We start from the raw sequence: 16,653 nt of genomic DNA, 5'->3' as shown, positions 1-16,653 counted from the left end.
TGCACCTCCTCATGGCTCTGTTTTTAGGCTTTAAAAAAATCTATCGTGACGGGAGACTTTGGCCAATCACAGGTCATTTCAGAGAGAGAGCGTTCCTATTGGCTGTGCTCCGGCTGCTGGGCGGTGCTTGGTATTTCCTCAACTGATCTCAACATGGCGGCCGGGTCACAAACTTTCTCATTTTACAGCTAAACAGTACACTACAAGATGTTTCTGAAAAATTTTGAGGTGAGAAATAGGCATTACAGTAACAGAATATTGATTCATATTTGATCAGCGCTGCCTAATTTGACCGTTTGATCTGAGTTTGCGAGTGATTGACAGCTGCTCAGAGACAGCAAGGCTCCAGCTCGGCTCTGATTGGTTGTTTACCTCCGGTTTGTGAAATCTTGCAAATGCCATTAGGAGCACCGGAGGACACAGAGGCACATGATTTCTTTTCAGATTACCTGTCTCATCTACTGACTACTCTCTGTACTACTGTCAGGATATAGTGACCATTTTGTATAAAATAACTTTTTTAATCATATTTGCTCCATTTCTATCCACTGCAGCTTTAATGAGAGCAGAAGAAAGATAAATAAACTTTTGACAAACTGCAGTAGCAAAAAAGGAAAATGAAAATAAATGTCATGCTTTTAATCCAGAAAAAAAATAAAAACTGAAAAAATAATTGGCTGGGAGATTGATGTCCAGTAAGGGTTGTGATGTAAGATGAGGTTTGATGCTCTCTGCTCCATTGCTCTCCTTATCTGCTGCCTGTACGGACACTGCCTTTTGGATCATAAGACAAACACCCACATACAGACACACACACACTCCCACACATGCTCAAACTGTTCATCACTCAGCCTCTATTCGTGTATCTAACACCCAAACAAAGAGCAGATTTTTAATTTGCTGGCACACTTAACGTGAACATGTTTTACATGCCATGCATGCCTTAAAAAGTGAAACATGTATCAACATACGCACTACAAGCCAACTGAATTGATTGTCTGAAGATAGGATAAAGTGAGATTGCCTGTCCAATTGTGTCAAACAGGAGCCGCAGAGATAAAAAACAAGTGAAAGTGACGTCAACTGAATGTGTAACGTTGATAGATGGAGCAATTTGAATGTGTGTAATGTCTTCACTTTATCAAGGAGGGTGGAAGAAGTGACGTAAGTCAACTCCTTTTATGTAAGTAGTAAGTAACGTTAGTAAATGAGTAGTTATAACACACGTAAAATAGGAGTAACCTAGCACTGGTGGGCAAAATATAGCACTGGCTTATAGGATATATTATACATACAAAAACATTATCGGAAATAAATAGTATTTCCTATATCATGTAGCCTAAATGTCATGCCTGATTACTATACTGCAAACACTTGTTTTGCAACAACGTGATTATTCGGTTACAAGAAACGTTAAAGTTTCACAAAGACATATGTTTGCGATTACCACAGACACATGGTCGCTGCTTCCATTGCAGCTAGCTGATGTCTGTACAGTTGGTGCATTGCGTCTTTGGGGTGAATAAACAGACGATCCAGCGATCAAATTCACCTGAATGATGCAAGGCGAAAAACTGAGATTATTGTGGGAAGGAACATGGTGTTTTATATTGATTTTGTGATAGTTTTCCTACTGTAATTGTCATGGGAAATCAACCTCAACCACAAGCGTACAGGACAAAGGAAAAAGATGGTGGCAGGAGAGCAATAATATATAATATGTATAAACTTTGCTTGCTTGCTTTGGCGCTTCATTTCTTTTGCTGTCGCCAGGCTCTTTCCCTGCTTCCTCTCCACTTCTTCACCAAACCTCCAGATACAAAAACAAACGCCCCATATATGCACATCCACGCCACACATATTCGCTCAGTGTGAGTGTGTCTGTGAGAGGGAGAGAGCCACGGAAGAACCGAATCGCCAAAGCGAGTCTTGTGCCGGCAGCTTAAATAAAATAACGTGATAATTCGTATTTGTACTCGATGTTCGCAATATAGTCATTTACATCCCATGTAGATCAAGCAGCAATACATTGAGTAAATTCGATATATCGCCCACCCCTGGTTGGTAGACATAAATAATAAGTGAAGGTAGCGACCCTAAACCAGCTATGTGCAAATTACGCATATGGGAGAGGTCTGAGTGTGTGTCAATGCAAAAGTCTAAAAAACAAACAAATAAAAACTATCAAAACAAAGTCACATTCACTCATTGCCAATAAAATCTTCTACAACTGGTGGGACAACATATTTCGTGACTGATTATTATGTGTTGGTTTGTAACACACTTTTAGATATGTGGCCTCAAGGGAGGACATCTGGAAGGAAGAGGAACTTTATACAGACCAACTGAGAGAACATCTTCTCTGAGCTGAAGCTCTGAGGTAGGATATTTGTTCTCATTAACAGCAGTGTTATGTTTAATATTATTAATCTTGAAAGCATACAAAATATTTCAATTTCAGTGGCCTTGTTTGGCGTTGTTATGAACTTTTTGTAAATTCATGAAATTATAGGATATGGTCTGTAATATACATGGACATTCAAAAATCCTTCAGCGTGAGTTACACTTCCCGAGAATATCATTATCTCTGATGTCCAAAACTTCAGAATAACTAAAGCTGACATTACAGCCCATTTAAGGAGCTCATTTGTCTTCTTTGTTGGTTCTCAGAGAAAAGACACAAGGTGTTGGGGGAGGAGCAGCAGACTGGATGGAGACGAGGACATCGAGGTGAGGAGGGGTGGACCTGAAAACACTACAGTCTGTACACAGCTGGAAAATGTAATAGTCAAATTACATGATGTTTATATTTGAATGATTGTGTGCAATGTGTTTTTTTCTATCTCCGTCCTCCACAAAACGGTGGAGGAGCAGCTGGAGAATCTCAAGGGGGGTCATAATAATATCATATGGTACGCCAAAAAATTTAAAAATAAATAAAGCCAAAAATTTTTTTATAAAATAGTATGCCATAAAAAAAGTATTAAAAAGTCATAGCATGTCACAAAAATGTAATAAAAATATCAAAGTATAGTATGCCAAAAAAAATTAAAAATATATTATGCCAAAAAATGTCATAAAAAATGAAATAAAAATGTCATAGTATAGTATGCAATGAAGAAATCATTAAAATAGTCCTGGTAGAGTATGCTACAAAAATGAGATAAAAATGTGATAATATACAGTTGTGTCATAAAACACAAGTAATAGTATAGTATGCCATAAAAAAGTTATAAAAATGTCATAGTGTAGTACACCAAAAAAAAGTTACAAAAAGTCATAGCCATAAAATTGTCAAATTATAGTATACCCCCAAAAAAGGAATAGAATATGTCATGAAAAAATTCATAAACAGTCACAGCCATAAAAATGTCAAAGTATAGTATGCCAACATTTTATATTTCATATTTTTATAATAAAGTATGCTAAAAAAGGTCATACCATAACAATGCCATAGTATAGTATGCTATAAAAAAGGCATCAAAATAAAATAAAAAATGTGATAATATATTGTCATAAAAAGTCATAGTATAATGTGCCATGAAATGTCATTAAAATATCATAGTAGAGTACGCCATAGAAATGTCATGATGTAATTTATGTCATAATAATATGGTATAGTGTGCCCTAAAGAATCATAAAAATGTCTTTAAAAAGTCATACTATAGTATGCCAGAAAAGAGTGATAAAAAAATATGTCATAGTATAGTATATCAAAAAGTATAGTATAGTTTTTCATTTTATGACTTTTTTTTTTTTTACATAACATACAATGACTTTTTTTTTTTTTTTTTACTTTTTTTCGACATAATATACTATGACTTTTTTTCGACATACTATACTATAACTTTTTTTATTTGTTTGACATACTATACTATGACTTTTTAATTTTTTCGACTTACTATACTGTGACTTTTTTTTATTTTTTCTACATACTGTACTATGACTTTTTAATTTTTTCGACATCTGGTAAGGATGCCCCCTGGGCGTCTCCATAGGGAGGTGTTCCAGGCACGACCAGCTGGGAGGAGGCCACGGGGAAGACCCAGGACTAGGTGGAGAGATTTTTTCTCCACACTGGCCTGGGAACGCCTCGGGATCCCCCAGTCAGAGCTGGTTAATGTGGCCCGGGAAAGGGAAGTTTGGGGTCCCCTGCTGGAACTGTTGCCACCGCGACCCGACCACGGATAAAGGGTTGAAGATGAGATGATGCGATGAGACTGTACTATGACTTTGTTTCTGCATACGATACTATGACTTTTTTATGAATTTTTTCTACACATTATACTCTGGCTTTTTCCGACATAATATACGATAACTTTTTTTTTTTTTTTTCACCCCTCCGCTATGCGTTGGGGTGCGGCATCACCCTGAAGGGGTTTCCCTCAGAACAACGACCGGCTAGCTTTACATTTATTACACGGCTACTTTCTTAAGAAATCAATAAGTGGACACAAAAACGGTTCGACAGAGTCCGACATCAGCACTGCGCCCATAGCAACGGTCTGCTATAAAGAAATAACAGACCGTAGAACGCCGTGATTAACTAATCAGAATAGAGTATCCAACAAAGCCTTGTAATAATTGTGTATATGCGTATTTGGTGTAGTCTGAAGTTATGTCAAACAGCAAGGCTATCTTGGCTCAATAGTTGAATGTCTATGGGATCAAATAACACAATCATGATCCGTTAGGCATCCAGGAATTGAGCAAAACTAAGCAACTAAACTATAGGGGGGAGTGAAGGGGCACCTTTTTCCAAGCTTTGTCTGAGATGAGGTCCACAGTGTCAGACTTTGAAAACTCCTGATCTGGATTTAACTGTCATAATGTGCAAATACACATAACTGTATGACAATAGCAAAGTTATGTCTTTTTGAAAGTTAACGTTTCTTGTAACCGATTTATCAGTTTTTGGCGGACAGTGACTTTCTTAAATGTAAGCAGGATTTTTTAGTGCTGTAGCTGGTGGAGGTGGCTACTGTTGGGTAGTTTCATCTATGGGGGTGCATCATGTTTTATAAACTGATCATATGTTTTGTATGTTGAACGTTAATGTGGAAGATAACTATAACTGTTCGATAAGTGGAGTAAAAAGTGCAATATTACCCTCTGAAATTTAGTGGAGTGGAACTATAATGTAGCAGAAAATGGTTTGAAAAAGTGTTTCAAAATTATAGTAGGCTACAGCACTTGAGTAAATGTACTTAGTTACTTTCCACCACAATTACAGAGGAACTGTGTGCATGGACATAGTTCTGTTTTTTTTTTCCTGGTATCTATCTTCTTTCTGTTGGCCAGCATGACACCATACTGTACATTTCTGTATTTAGTGGTTGCATATCATGACTAAGGGCCTTTGACTTCTCTGTGTGCGTATGTGTGAGAAGAACAACTGTGCATACCCAGCATACCAGTGGGAGAACACTGCTGTATGAAGTTTCCGTTTTGGAAAGCCTGACCATCACGTTTGAAAAATTCTGTGCCACATAGTGAATTCCTGCAAGAAGGCAACAACGGAGCTCTTCATTTGCGGCCTTCGAAAATCTGCAGCTTTCTGCCTCGACTTCATCCGTCACCCTCACTGTCAGCTTTCCCACGGCTATTAGAACATGTCACATCCTGATAGATACTCAATGGAGCAGAGTGCACACACACACACGCGTCTCAACACGCATGTAAACAGAGGCGAGCACATTGCGTCGATGCGTGTATGCCAGGCTGAGATCGAGTACATCCAGTTGCACAAGTATTGAAGCATAGACGCACACGTGCACGTTTGAACGCACGTGCACACACAGGCAGAGATGCACGCTCCCACCGTTGATCAAAGGCGCTGTGATGTAATCAGTCTCAGAGCTTTGCGAGCATCCCTCATTAACTTTCACCAGAGGCTTTAATGAAAAACCACTGGAGGGAATCTCCGCTTTCTCTCCTTCTTTCCCTCCTCTTTCTCCCTCCGCCCCCTCTTTCCTTCTCATCTCCTTGTTCACTCCCTGCAGTATCTGCTAGTCCTCCTCCTCATTCATCTTCCACACTGTGCCTCCCCTCTTCTCCCTCTGCCCCAGTGGCTGGCTTGACTTCCGCTGAGACAGAGTAAATATTTCCCATGGCTTATCTGACCGCTGGCAGGACGAATATGACACAAAGTGCGAGGCTCTGCTAGAGCTAATTAACACACAGCCCCCGTTCCTCGGGTCAGAGGCCCCGGCGGGGACAGTTACGGCTGTAAATTTGACACCTCTTACACACTGGTGTCTTATTAGTTATGGTCAGGTATGATACATGGTGGTGTGTCTGCAGTCACTGGAGACGCAGCTATTACTCAAACACACATCTTGACTTGATTTTCTTAGTTTTGGCCTTTTCTGGTATAGAGACTCTGGGAGGGAGGGAGGGAGGGAAAAAAGGAGGGACAGAATGAAAAACAGACAGAGAGAGAAAGAGAGAGCATGTTTCTCTTATTCTCTCTTTCTCTGCAGGCTGGCTTGTGTCCAGGTACAGTCCAGCGTCCAGTGGTAATGATGAAGGTGTGACGTGTAGGCAACTTCCCTCTTGTGCAATCATCATGAGGCTCTCGGGGGCTATAAGATCCCAAACCTCGTCTGGTTTCTCAGAGCCTTCAGTCTGATACACACACATACAGACTCACACAGACAAACAGAGGCATGATATGCTCCGGGGTACTCAGCCGTACAGATTTCTCTTAGAGGGGTCGAGGAGCAATCGTCAAGATATGGACTTTAGCCAAAAGAGACATTGAAAACCGCTTGACTGCTCGGACTGGACGCTCAATCACTCACAGGTAACATGAATTCTTTAAATGGATAGAAATCATCTATTGAGTCTGGTTTGATAATATCTCAATTTGAATTTAATAATACATCTTCAATTTTCTTTCACTAATTCAACTGTCTTAACATAATTACCAGTTGTTTTTTTATTGGAAAAAAATATTTGGAGATGTCATTTCCCTTATCTTACAAATTGTCTGCTTTAAATTCTATTTGTTATGATTTCTGTTATTAATAAATGCCTCCGCCTGGTGCACCGGACCGCAACAGAATCAGTTTCAGTGACTTTTAAGCTTCCTTAAACCTATTAAATCTAAAATTAAGTTTGACACTTTTTCATGAATGTTCCAAAAAGTCATTAATACAAAATAGATGTATCTAAGGAACCCATTAACAATCCGATTATTACAACCCCTTCATGTGTGTTTCATTATTGCCCAAATTCAACAATGGTGTAATGTATTTTCGCTGTGATTAGTTATCAAGTAGGACAGCTAATAAGCACTGCAGCCAACTAAAGATTGCTGTGTATTACTGTGTCCTTAAAAGGCAGCTGAATTTGAATGCCCTCTGTTTTGTTTTAGTGCCAGCTGACCTTGGATAACTGAAAGGGGGGAAGTGAAGTTGCGTGACGCACGGGTACGTCCAGTTCCATAATGGCAATCCCAAATGATTACTCCCTTTTCAACTCCACCTCCTCCTCCTATTCAACGACAGAGATTTATCTGAACACCTCCCTAGCCCCCTCTGCTCCCCCCTGCACAGACTGGCCTCACGTACCCATGACCGTAGCCATCCCTGCCATCTACATCGTCATCTGCGTGCTGGGAATCGTAGGCAACGCTCTGGCGGTGTGGGTGTTGGCCCACGCCAGCGCCTCCAGGAGAACTGTCGCTAACACCTTCATGCTGAACCTGTGTGTGTCCGACCTGCTGTTCCTGCTGTCTCTCCCGCTGTGGGCCGTCTACTACTACCAGGGCTACAACTGGCCCTTTGGCCGGGTCGCCTGCAAAGTCTGCGGAGTTCTCCTCAACCTCAACCTCTACGCGTCTATCTTCTTCATCACATGCATGAGCATGGACCGTTACCTGGCCATCGTGCGTCCGCTCCGCTCCCAGAGCTCACGGTACCCCAAGCGTGCCCGGCTGGCGTGCACCCTGGTGTGGGTGCTGGCTTGCGCTTGCTCGGCCCCCGCCTTGCATCTGAGGGACACGCACTACTCGGAGGAGTACGGCGTGGAGGTCTGTGGGATTCACTATCCTAATCGTACCTGGCGTCTGACCGTGGTCTTGATGAAGATGACTCTGGGCTTCCTGCTGCCGCTGTTTGTCATCTCTTGTTGTTACTGGGCTATTGGTAGACATTTGTTGGCTGACACAGGCCTGGTAAGAATGCGGAATCCGTCGCGTGCACCAAACATGCCCTCTTTTAAATCACCGGAGTCCAAGGAGAGCTGTAAACCAGAGAGACCTCCGACCCCCTGCGTGTGCCCCGGCTCCGGTGGGGGCCGACCCCTGGAGGGCAGGGGGCTGGAGCGGGTGTTGTGGACGGTAGCCTCCGTGGTCCTGGCCTTCTTCCTCTGCTGGTTCCCCTTCCACTGCGTGACCTTCTTGACCGTGCTGAGGGACGAGGGCTGGTTGGACAGCTGCGGGCTGCACTGGACCATCAACACCTTCATCGCTCTGACCCTCGGCTTGGGCTTCTCCAGCTCCGCCATCAACCCCGTGCTCTACTGCTTCATCGGAAACCATTTCCGAGGCCGTCTCACGGGGCTCTGCAAGGGCCTGTGTGCTCGTCTGGAGGCCCGCGGGGAAGATCACAGCCAGAAGAGGGGCTCCTTCAGCACCAGGCTGAGCTCCTTTTCACGAAAACTCAGTGACCTGAAAGACCTGGCGATCGTGGAGCCCTCTGCCTAACTGGCCCACAGAGGGGGAGGCTTTTCCTTCTCCCTCCACTGGCTTCACACACACCCCAAAGACTGATGCCGATATGACTGCTGAACTCTAATAAGCACGGATGTGTGAGACAGAGCTGTTACTACAACTGACTGAGTCAAATTCCAGGAGAACTCAACGCTGCCCTACAAAGAAAAAGTATTACGAAAGATGAGAAAAAAGAGGTTTAAAGTTTTCCGGCTGCTTAGCCAAACTGTAACGAACAGATACATGATAAATGTCATGCCTTAATGCTGCAGCAGGCAGCTGTTTTCAACTAAAAAGCTTTAAAAATCCACTGTAGCCTACACAACCTGCTCAGCAGCAAACAGCAGACAGACTAGTTAGAGACTAGCTGGTGAACATAGTGGAGCATTTAGCAGCTAAAGAGCCAGAGAGTTCCCTCGGGAGTTGGCGGGGAACGAAAACAGACGTGAAAGAGAGTGAATATCAGAGTCACATTCATCAGGTGGCCAAAAAACACGACTCTAAATGAATGATAATGTTTCTCCGTAACTGCTGGGGGTGTCATTTTGCTACTGTTTGCTAACAGCTAGTCACTAGCTATCAACTTAAAGGTGATGTGTCAGTTCTGGGTTCACAATTCCCTCATGTGGCTAAAAATAATCAGTTATTGTAAGTTTGAGGTTGCAGGAAAAACACCTGTGGGGTCGGTTACAGCAGTTACAGCTACTCTATTTTAGTAGGACTTGTTTAGCTGCTGTTCCTCTTTATTTCTTCATCATGGTTGGATTTAGCTTCTGCCCTATTTCATGATGATAAATGATGATTTCACATGAAAACAGATATGAAAGAGTACATTTAGCTTTACCTAAGGCTAGCTGTGGCTAACAGTTAGATTCAATTCAAGCCGGGTTTTGTGGTTTTGCAAACTCTGATGTTTTCTCTGAAATTATACTATGGCATGATAATATTTTATATTGTAAAACATTTTTATATGGTAACTCAATTTTGACGGATTACTGCATTTTGACTTTGGAGGGCAGACTATAGGCCAAAAACATTAATGAGTTGTATAAAGATTATTATTCATAACAATGCTACTTTTACTGTTCCTTTTGGGACCAAGCTATTATATGTGTAATCACTTGTAACATATTTTTATGGCATTATTTTGTAAAGACAGTTTAGGAAAATGAAAATTACTGCATTTCTTTGACTGAATAAAAATGTCACATTCTTTGATGGATTTGACTTGATTTTTTTCAAAATATATTCCACTGTTCTTTTACTAAAATAGGAGATTATTGGGTTGATTTCAGTCACACATACGCCAATTTTGTGTAACTGATTAAATTTACGATTGTGACTTTCCTTTTCCCAGTCTCACCCTCCAACAGCTGTGACTCCAGAGCTTCCCCCACCTGGGAATGAGAGTGCTGGGATTACTGTCGGCCTAGCAGATGGACATTCAGTCTCTTTCCCTCCTCTTTCTCCTCTCCCTGAATGCCTCACATGGATTCCGTACATATCAAGGACAGAGATCATAATCTCATACTAATGTCCTTATGATACATTCTAGTCCAGCCTGTAGAGTTGGTTGACGGAGCCGCCAGCTAATCAATGATGTATCTCTGTCTGCTATTTGTGTCCAGTATAGATCCACTGCATTCTGCATTGACCCTGGCCTGCCTCTGGGAGCCGAGAGCCGAGGGAGTTTGGTTTAATTTTGTTTTGCAGTGGTGAAGACCGTGGGATTATTATACACAAGAAGGTTATGTGGATAATGCTAGAGATGTTTTTGTTCATGCCTGAATGGTGAAGTGTTTGTACCTTTTTCTGTTTTACGCTTAAACCCAAGATAGCCTGACTATTTTACAGATTAATATAGCACCCAAAAGGAAGGAAAAGGCACCCGGTCCTTACTTGAGCCGACTTGCAGAGATCACTCCTCATTAATCATTGACAAAGTTTACCACTGGATGGCGCTAAAGTGCTGCCGAAGCAGTGGATAAGATGCCACTGGCTGCTTACCCAGACGGAGCCCCAAAGTCCCACCGCTCATGATCTTTCTGAGCCAAGGGAAAGATGGCTCTGACACAGACTGATGACTCATGTAGGATACAGTTCTGAATGTATAAAAACACAAATCTTCAACAAATGCTGCATTTAAAGAGAGCTGCCAGCTCCAATAATGCACTGAATGGTATCAGACAGTTTGTCTTTCTGAAGGGTCATTTGCAGAAGTATCTGGTGGACTCGAAGGACGCCATGTAGTCGTGACCATGGAGAATGAACAGCATCGAGAATAATATACATCTCAACGCGGCTGATGAGCTCCTGATGCCAGACACCGCAGCTATCATCTCGGTTAAAAATGAGAACGGCTGCAAACATTCAATGTTTTAATCACCATCTTTAATTTGACACAACAGAACTTTCCTTCTGACAGGACAGATTGCAGAATGAGTTTGTTGCGGCTCCACATTATGTTCGTGCACAACAGCTTCGTTAGCTGATGCTTCACCGTTCGACAGAGCAGGTGCGAGTGTCCTTGACACGCGTCTTAAAAAAGACAGATCAGTGACATGTGACTGAGAACCATGTGTTAGAAAGTGTGGACGTGTGATGAGAAAATGGAAGCTGAGAAGTATAAGAACTCTTTTAAACAGCAGGGGTGCCCATCATAAAACATCTCCCGCTGACATATTATTTTAATTTAACATGTTGACATTTAACAATCTGAGCAGGCCTCAGTGTAAATTAGTTTCTCTTTTTCCTCTTTTGTGCCTTATTACAACCTTAAAGGGGACCTATTATGCTAATTTTCAGGTTCATACTCGTATTTCGGGTTTCTACTAGAACATGTTTACATGCTTTAATGTTCAAAAAACACTTTATTTTTCTCATACCGGCTCTGCTGCAGGACCTCTTTTCACCCTCTGTCTGAAAAGCTCTGTTTGAGCTCCGACATGCACAACAACTATATAATACACTAAAGGAAAAGGGAAACACAAAAGCATAATAAGTCCCCTTTAAGTAAAGAAATACTATATAAATATTTGTATCAAATTTTGTCAATTGTGGAAAGTAACTAAATACATTTACTCAAGAGCTGTTTAATTTTGAAGTGCTTTCTACCTATACTCCACTACATCTCAGAGGGAAATATTGTACTTTTTATATCACTACATCTATGTGACAGCTGTAGTACAGTGACTTGTTACTTTTCAGATTAAGATTGTAAATAAAAACGTAATATGAATTTAGGTAAATTAGGTTTCATTTAAATAACTGTTTGAGAAAAGATAAGAATATTTTTTTAAATATATCTTTTTAAAAGACTATACATCAAATAAAAGACCTATATCAGTCACAGGGGACATTTTACTGCAGAAAGAATTCATACTTTAAGTATCTTCTGCTGATAATTCTTAAGTAGAATTTTGAAGGGCTTTTACTTGTAATGTATTTTACATGAATATATTAGTGCTTTTACTTACTGTATGTAAATAACCTGAATACTTGTTCCATTGCTGAATCTTGCGCAGCAAAGCGTACATCACTATTCATGGAAACTGATGGTGGAAACAGACATAGTAAGCAAACGTCAGTTGATAAGAAAACAAAGCGAGGCCTCTAGATAAATTGGCTGGAAACAGCACAAGTCACTGCTTAAGCACAATATACGTTTTCCTGTGTGAAAAGAGCGATATTGCTTTTTTTTTTTATCCCTCTCTTGTGCTTTCTATTGTTGTGGAAATATTCAGTTAGAATCTTTGAAGTTATTTCCTGTCGAAAAATACAATCATTTCCTGAGAGATACACAAACCCACATTTTACGTGTGTGTGTTTGTGCACATGTGTGTGTGTACTGAAAGAGGAAGGCTGAGCAACAAGACATAGAGGTTAGAGAGGTTAGAGACAGACGGGGTGAGAAAGTGGAAAATCAGAAAGCTGGCTTGCCAAGGCTCGGGCTCCCAAACGGACATTTGAAACAGCAAGAACCAAATATCAAATGAGAGGGCTGGACAGCTGCCTTACCTGTGTTCCCAGACTAGTGGATACACAGTGAAGACCAAAAGGCTTGCCTGCAGTGAAAAGTTGAAGACGAGAAAGGGAGAGAGAGAGAGAGAGAGGAGAGAGGAGAGCTGGCACTTGGGAGCAGACCAAAAAGCAGACCTTGAGAGGAGCTGTGATGGAGAACCTGCCCGTCTACCACGGACCCATCGGCAAGGAGGAGGGTGAACGGCGGCTGGCCCAGGACGGGCGAGATGGGTGCTACCTCGTCCGCAACAGTGATTCTGTGCCGGCCGTCTACTGCCTGTGTGTGCTGTAAGTACAACCACAAATTGTGAAATATCTGCTTCTTTCTCAGTTATCACATGAACACATGATCCTATTTTCTACTATTATATACACTACCTCCACACATTTAACAAAATAAAAGGCATAAACTGAATTGTTAACTGAAAAAAAAACATGATGGCCTTTTCCTAAGTGTGAGTCTCACAGGAGCAATAATGATGATAATTATCACAGTAGGGGCAAATACATTAAACTGAAAGATGAACCAGGGGTCAAAGGTCTTTGTATGTGTGTGTGTGTGTGCAGGTCCAACGGATTCGTCTACACGTACAGACTCCACAAGGACGACTCAGGCTCATGGGCTGCCGAAGTGAGACCATTTTTTTTGTATCATTTGATTTTCTTGTTCTCATCCTGTACCCTAAAACTTTACAGGAGCAGCAAAACAGCTGCACATCTGCCTCGCTTTGGTTGGCGTTGATTAGTTCTAGAGGTGTTTTTGGTGGCAGCCTAATTCAGCAAGCTGTGAATTTGAGGGAAACATGTTTTTTTTTTCTTTCTCCTGGAGTGACAGCACTGAGAAATGTGTTCTTTTTCCTCCAGCAATAACACCCTGTGAGATAGCCCCCTCCACCACCACCACCATGCAGCACCGCCACAAATTTAAAGACGCCACAGCATCAGCATATACTCCAGAGATGGGGAACGTAGAATTGCATTTGACAGCATTTCTGATGGGATGTGTAATTGAGCACTGAGGGTTGGCAAACACACAGTTGTGAACGTATAGAGACATCTGAAGCCTTGTGTCTCTCGCTGACAACTAAAGCTAGATGTTATTGTAACTACATTTTACCCTCGCTCATTTTTACCGACAGCATCAGGCCATCAGACACGGGAGGGACTCGAATTAAACGGATTTCACTACAAGCTCAATAAGGGTTTACATTATTCATGTGCAATATCAATCACTTTAATGAAATATTCGGGGGAACAGAGGTAACACTTGTGGCCGGAGACGGAAACATCCAAAGTGCTTTGCTGTGGAAAGTGCTCCTCTACGTTTTAGATTGAATGATTTCAAAATGCTTGCAGCATGATTGATTGCACAGACTGAAAACAAATAATGTTTTTTCTTTTTAAAGTCCTTACTTGACAAAATTATAATATAACTTTTAATGCTTCATATTATAGAGATGTTAAACTGACAGCTGCGGGCAAAGTGGTAAAATTATGAGGGTTATTATCAATTAGATGCAATGCAAAACTCTGCAAGATCTTTGATAAAGTTGAATTTCAAAGCCAAATGAAAGTCACATAAAACCTTTGTTGCATTGGAAGATGACATCTAAACAACGTCGTTTTTTTAAATTTTATTTCTAAAAATGATCTTTGTGTTATTTCAGTTTTTATTCAGTCACAAGTAAAGCTACTGTTGGGACACTTAAAGCATCTTAGATGTCACATATAAATCCGAAAATAAATTGCGTTTTGTTGACTAACAAAATATTAAAAAAAAGCCCAGGGGAGTGAACGCTTTCACAGAGAACTTGCAACCAGAACTTTCCTAATTTAGCTTCTAACCCCCTCGAGTATAGTTTCCATCCGTCTGCAGTCGTTTTTTACAGCAATTACAGATAGAATTTATTTTGCCTCATCTTATTTATTGATATGTTTTATAGCTCTAAATGCGAGCTCAGTGTGGATCAGTGGACCAGATATATGAAAATATAAAAGACACGATTCCCTGCCCACAGTGCACTCATGTTCCTGCCTCTATACTTTCAGTGTATCTGATGTCTTTTATAAGGTGAATCTGTGAGAGCTCATTTCAAGCCGGTCCCCGTCCCGTCCACTTCATTTCCCCCTGCGGGGTTTGATGTGGAGATGAAGACGGAGGAGCTGAATTTTTTTCTCTCTCTTGTGTTTCAGACCACTCCTGGTGTGCAGAAACGATATTTCCGGCAAATCAGGAACTTGATAGCAGCTTTCCAGAAGCCCGGACAAGGAATTGCCATGCCTCTGCTCTACCCTGTCACAGCTCAGAGACGGGCACAAACACACACAGAGGCGCAGACGGCCAGTAATAGCCTGTCACCGACACACAGCAACCCCAACGGTTACCTCCAGCAGCTTCCGCCTCACGCTGCTCAGGGACAGACAAACAGGAGAGGCAAGGTTTTGGTTAGGGGTAAACCTTAAACTCACCACTGACCTAATTATAACAAAGAAAACTGTCTTTGCATGATGCCTGTTGTTGCATTTTGCACGCTGCATGTGAAGTAAATGTCATTCTTTTCCAATTAGCCAGCTCCTGTTTGTTAAATCAAGTCATTTAGGTTCTAGCTGTGACTCAGATCTTCAGTATCCTTCCTTCCTGTCTTTTTTTTGTTTTTTTGTTTTTGCATATGAGGCACAGAAAGAGCCTCATAACTTTCAGGGATGTAAAATATTCAATTGCTGAAACATTAATATCCATCACTGCATACATAAGTTGACAAGACATATTGTTCTCTGTTTTTCTTAATTCAGTTATGTTGAATGACAAAAAGAAAATAAATGATATTGGTTGAAATAAAACTCTTTTTAAATGAGGTCACACATACACAGCCTCCGTGTGACACATAATGTGGAACAAAAAATTCAATTTGACATATTGAAGTACTGATTTCCGTGGAGAGAAGCTGACTGCTAGAGAGAGAGAGAGGGTGGGGGGGGAATCTGTCATTCATCTGATTGACATTACTGGCTCCTCATGAAAAAAATGAGGGAGAGAGAGAGAGAGGGACAGAGAGGGAGAGAGAGAGAGCACCCATTCAGCCCAGACAATTCTTCAGTGCAGCGGTTTCCTAGCAACCGGACCCTCCATCTTTTCACCACCGAGATGAGGTTGGACAGTATCTAGCGGAGCATATGGTTTAGAAGGGAAGGTGCATCGCAGCCGATCAGCAAAGTGCTAGTCAGGAACGTATATCACCTGCTCACAGTCAGAACATATGCATTGTGCGGCTTTGTCATCCGCAGCCCAGGAGAGAAACACAAACAATTAATGGTGGGCAGATGGTGGAGTGACGGTGGGAGGGAGGCGAGTGGGGGATAGGCAGACGGACGGGGAGGTGGATTAGTGGTAGCTAGATTAAAAAAAAAAAAAAAAGAAGAAAAACAAACAAACTTCTCTACTTTCTTTTTTCTAACTTTTTTTTTTTTTTTTGGTGGGGGGGAGTCTTGGAAGTGGTTCACATGTAGTCTGATTGGCATTTCCTAATGAGAGGAGACGAGCTGCAGAGAACAGCACAGCCAACTCCAGGTCCTGCCCCTTCTGCACTCACCACCCACTCGCTGAGCCTCAGCTGTCACATTTCTTTTTCCCTTCCTCTGTGCTTTCTCTATTTCTATCGTCCTCCTCCTTCTTCTTCTTCTTCTCTTCTGACAGACGCAGGTTTCTCATGCATATCTCGGTTTGTGCCATAATGATGGGTGATAATGACAGCACAGATTTGAGAGTTACAAACTTCCAGAAACAAGAACAAAGAGCGCACAACAAATGTGTGGAGGGAAGGCGCAGAGACAGACAGACAGAGAAAGAGAGAGACAGAGAGAGAGAGAGAGAGAGAGAGAGAGAGAGAGAGAGACAGAGAGAGAGAGAGAGAGAGAGA

General features: G+C 41.6%; 2 protein-coding genes across 2 annotated transcripts; both read left to right on the top strand.

Annotated features, from left to right (window-relative positions):
* Positions 1 to 6,439: 6,439 nt before the first annotated feature.
* Positions 6,440 to 9,938, top strand: LOC119494877 (type-2 angiotensin II receptor-like). The gene is made up of 2 exons (XM_037781085.1): positions 6,440 to 6,805; positions 7,379 to 9,938. Exon 2 carries the CDS (start codon positions 7,451 to 7,453, stop codon positions 8,708 to 8,710), a length of 1,260 nt encoding a protein of 419 aa, XP_037637013.1. The 5' UTR covers positions 6,440 to 6,805; positions 7,379 to 7,450; the 3' UTR covers positions 8,711 to 9,938.
* A 2,499-nt stretch (positions 9,939 to 12,437) lies between these two features.
* sh2d1ab (SH2 domain containing 1A duplicate b) lies at positions 12,438 to 16,144 on the top strand. Its single transcript, XM_037779354.1, has 3 exons — positions 12,438 to 13,024; positions 13,304 to 13,367; positions 14,930 to 16,144. The coding sequence occupies exons 1-3, from the start codon at positions 12,888 to 12,890 to the stop codon at positions 15,197 to 15,199; spliced, it is 471 nt and encodes a 156-aa protein (XP_037635282.1). The 5' UTR covers positions 12,438 to 12,887; the 3' UTR covers positions 15,200 to 16,144.
* The last annotated feature ends 509 nt before the right edge of the window (positions 16,145 to 16,653 follow it).

The sequence above is a fragment of the Sebastes umbrosus genome, chromosome 9 (assembly GCF_015220745.1).
Source record: "Sebastes umbrosus isolate fSebUmb1 chromosome 9, fSebUmb1.pri, whole genome shotgun sequence".
In the NCBI taxonomy this organism is placed as follows: Eukaryota; Metazoa; Chordata; class Actinopteri; order Perciformes; family Sebastidae; genus Sebastes; species Sebastes umbrosus.
The sequence above is the reverse complement of the archived record's forward strand: the minus strand, read 5'-3'. Positions and strand labels throughout refer to the sequence as shown.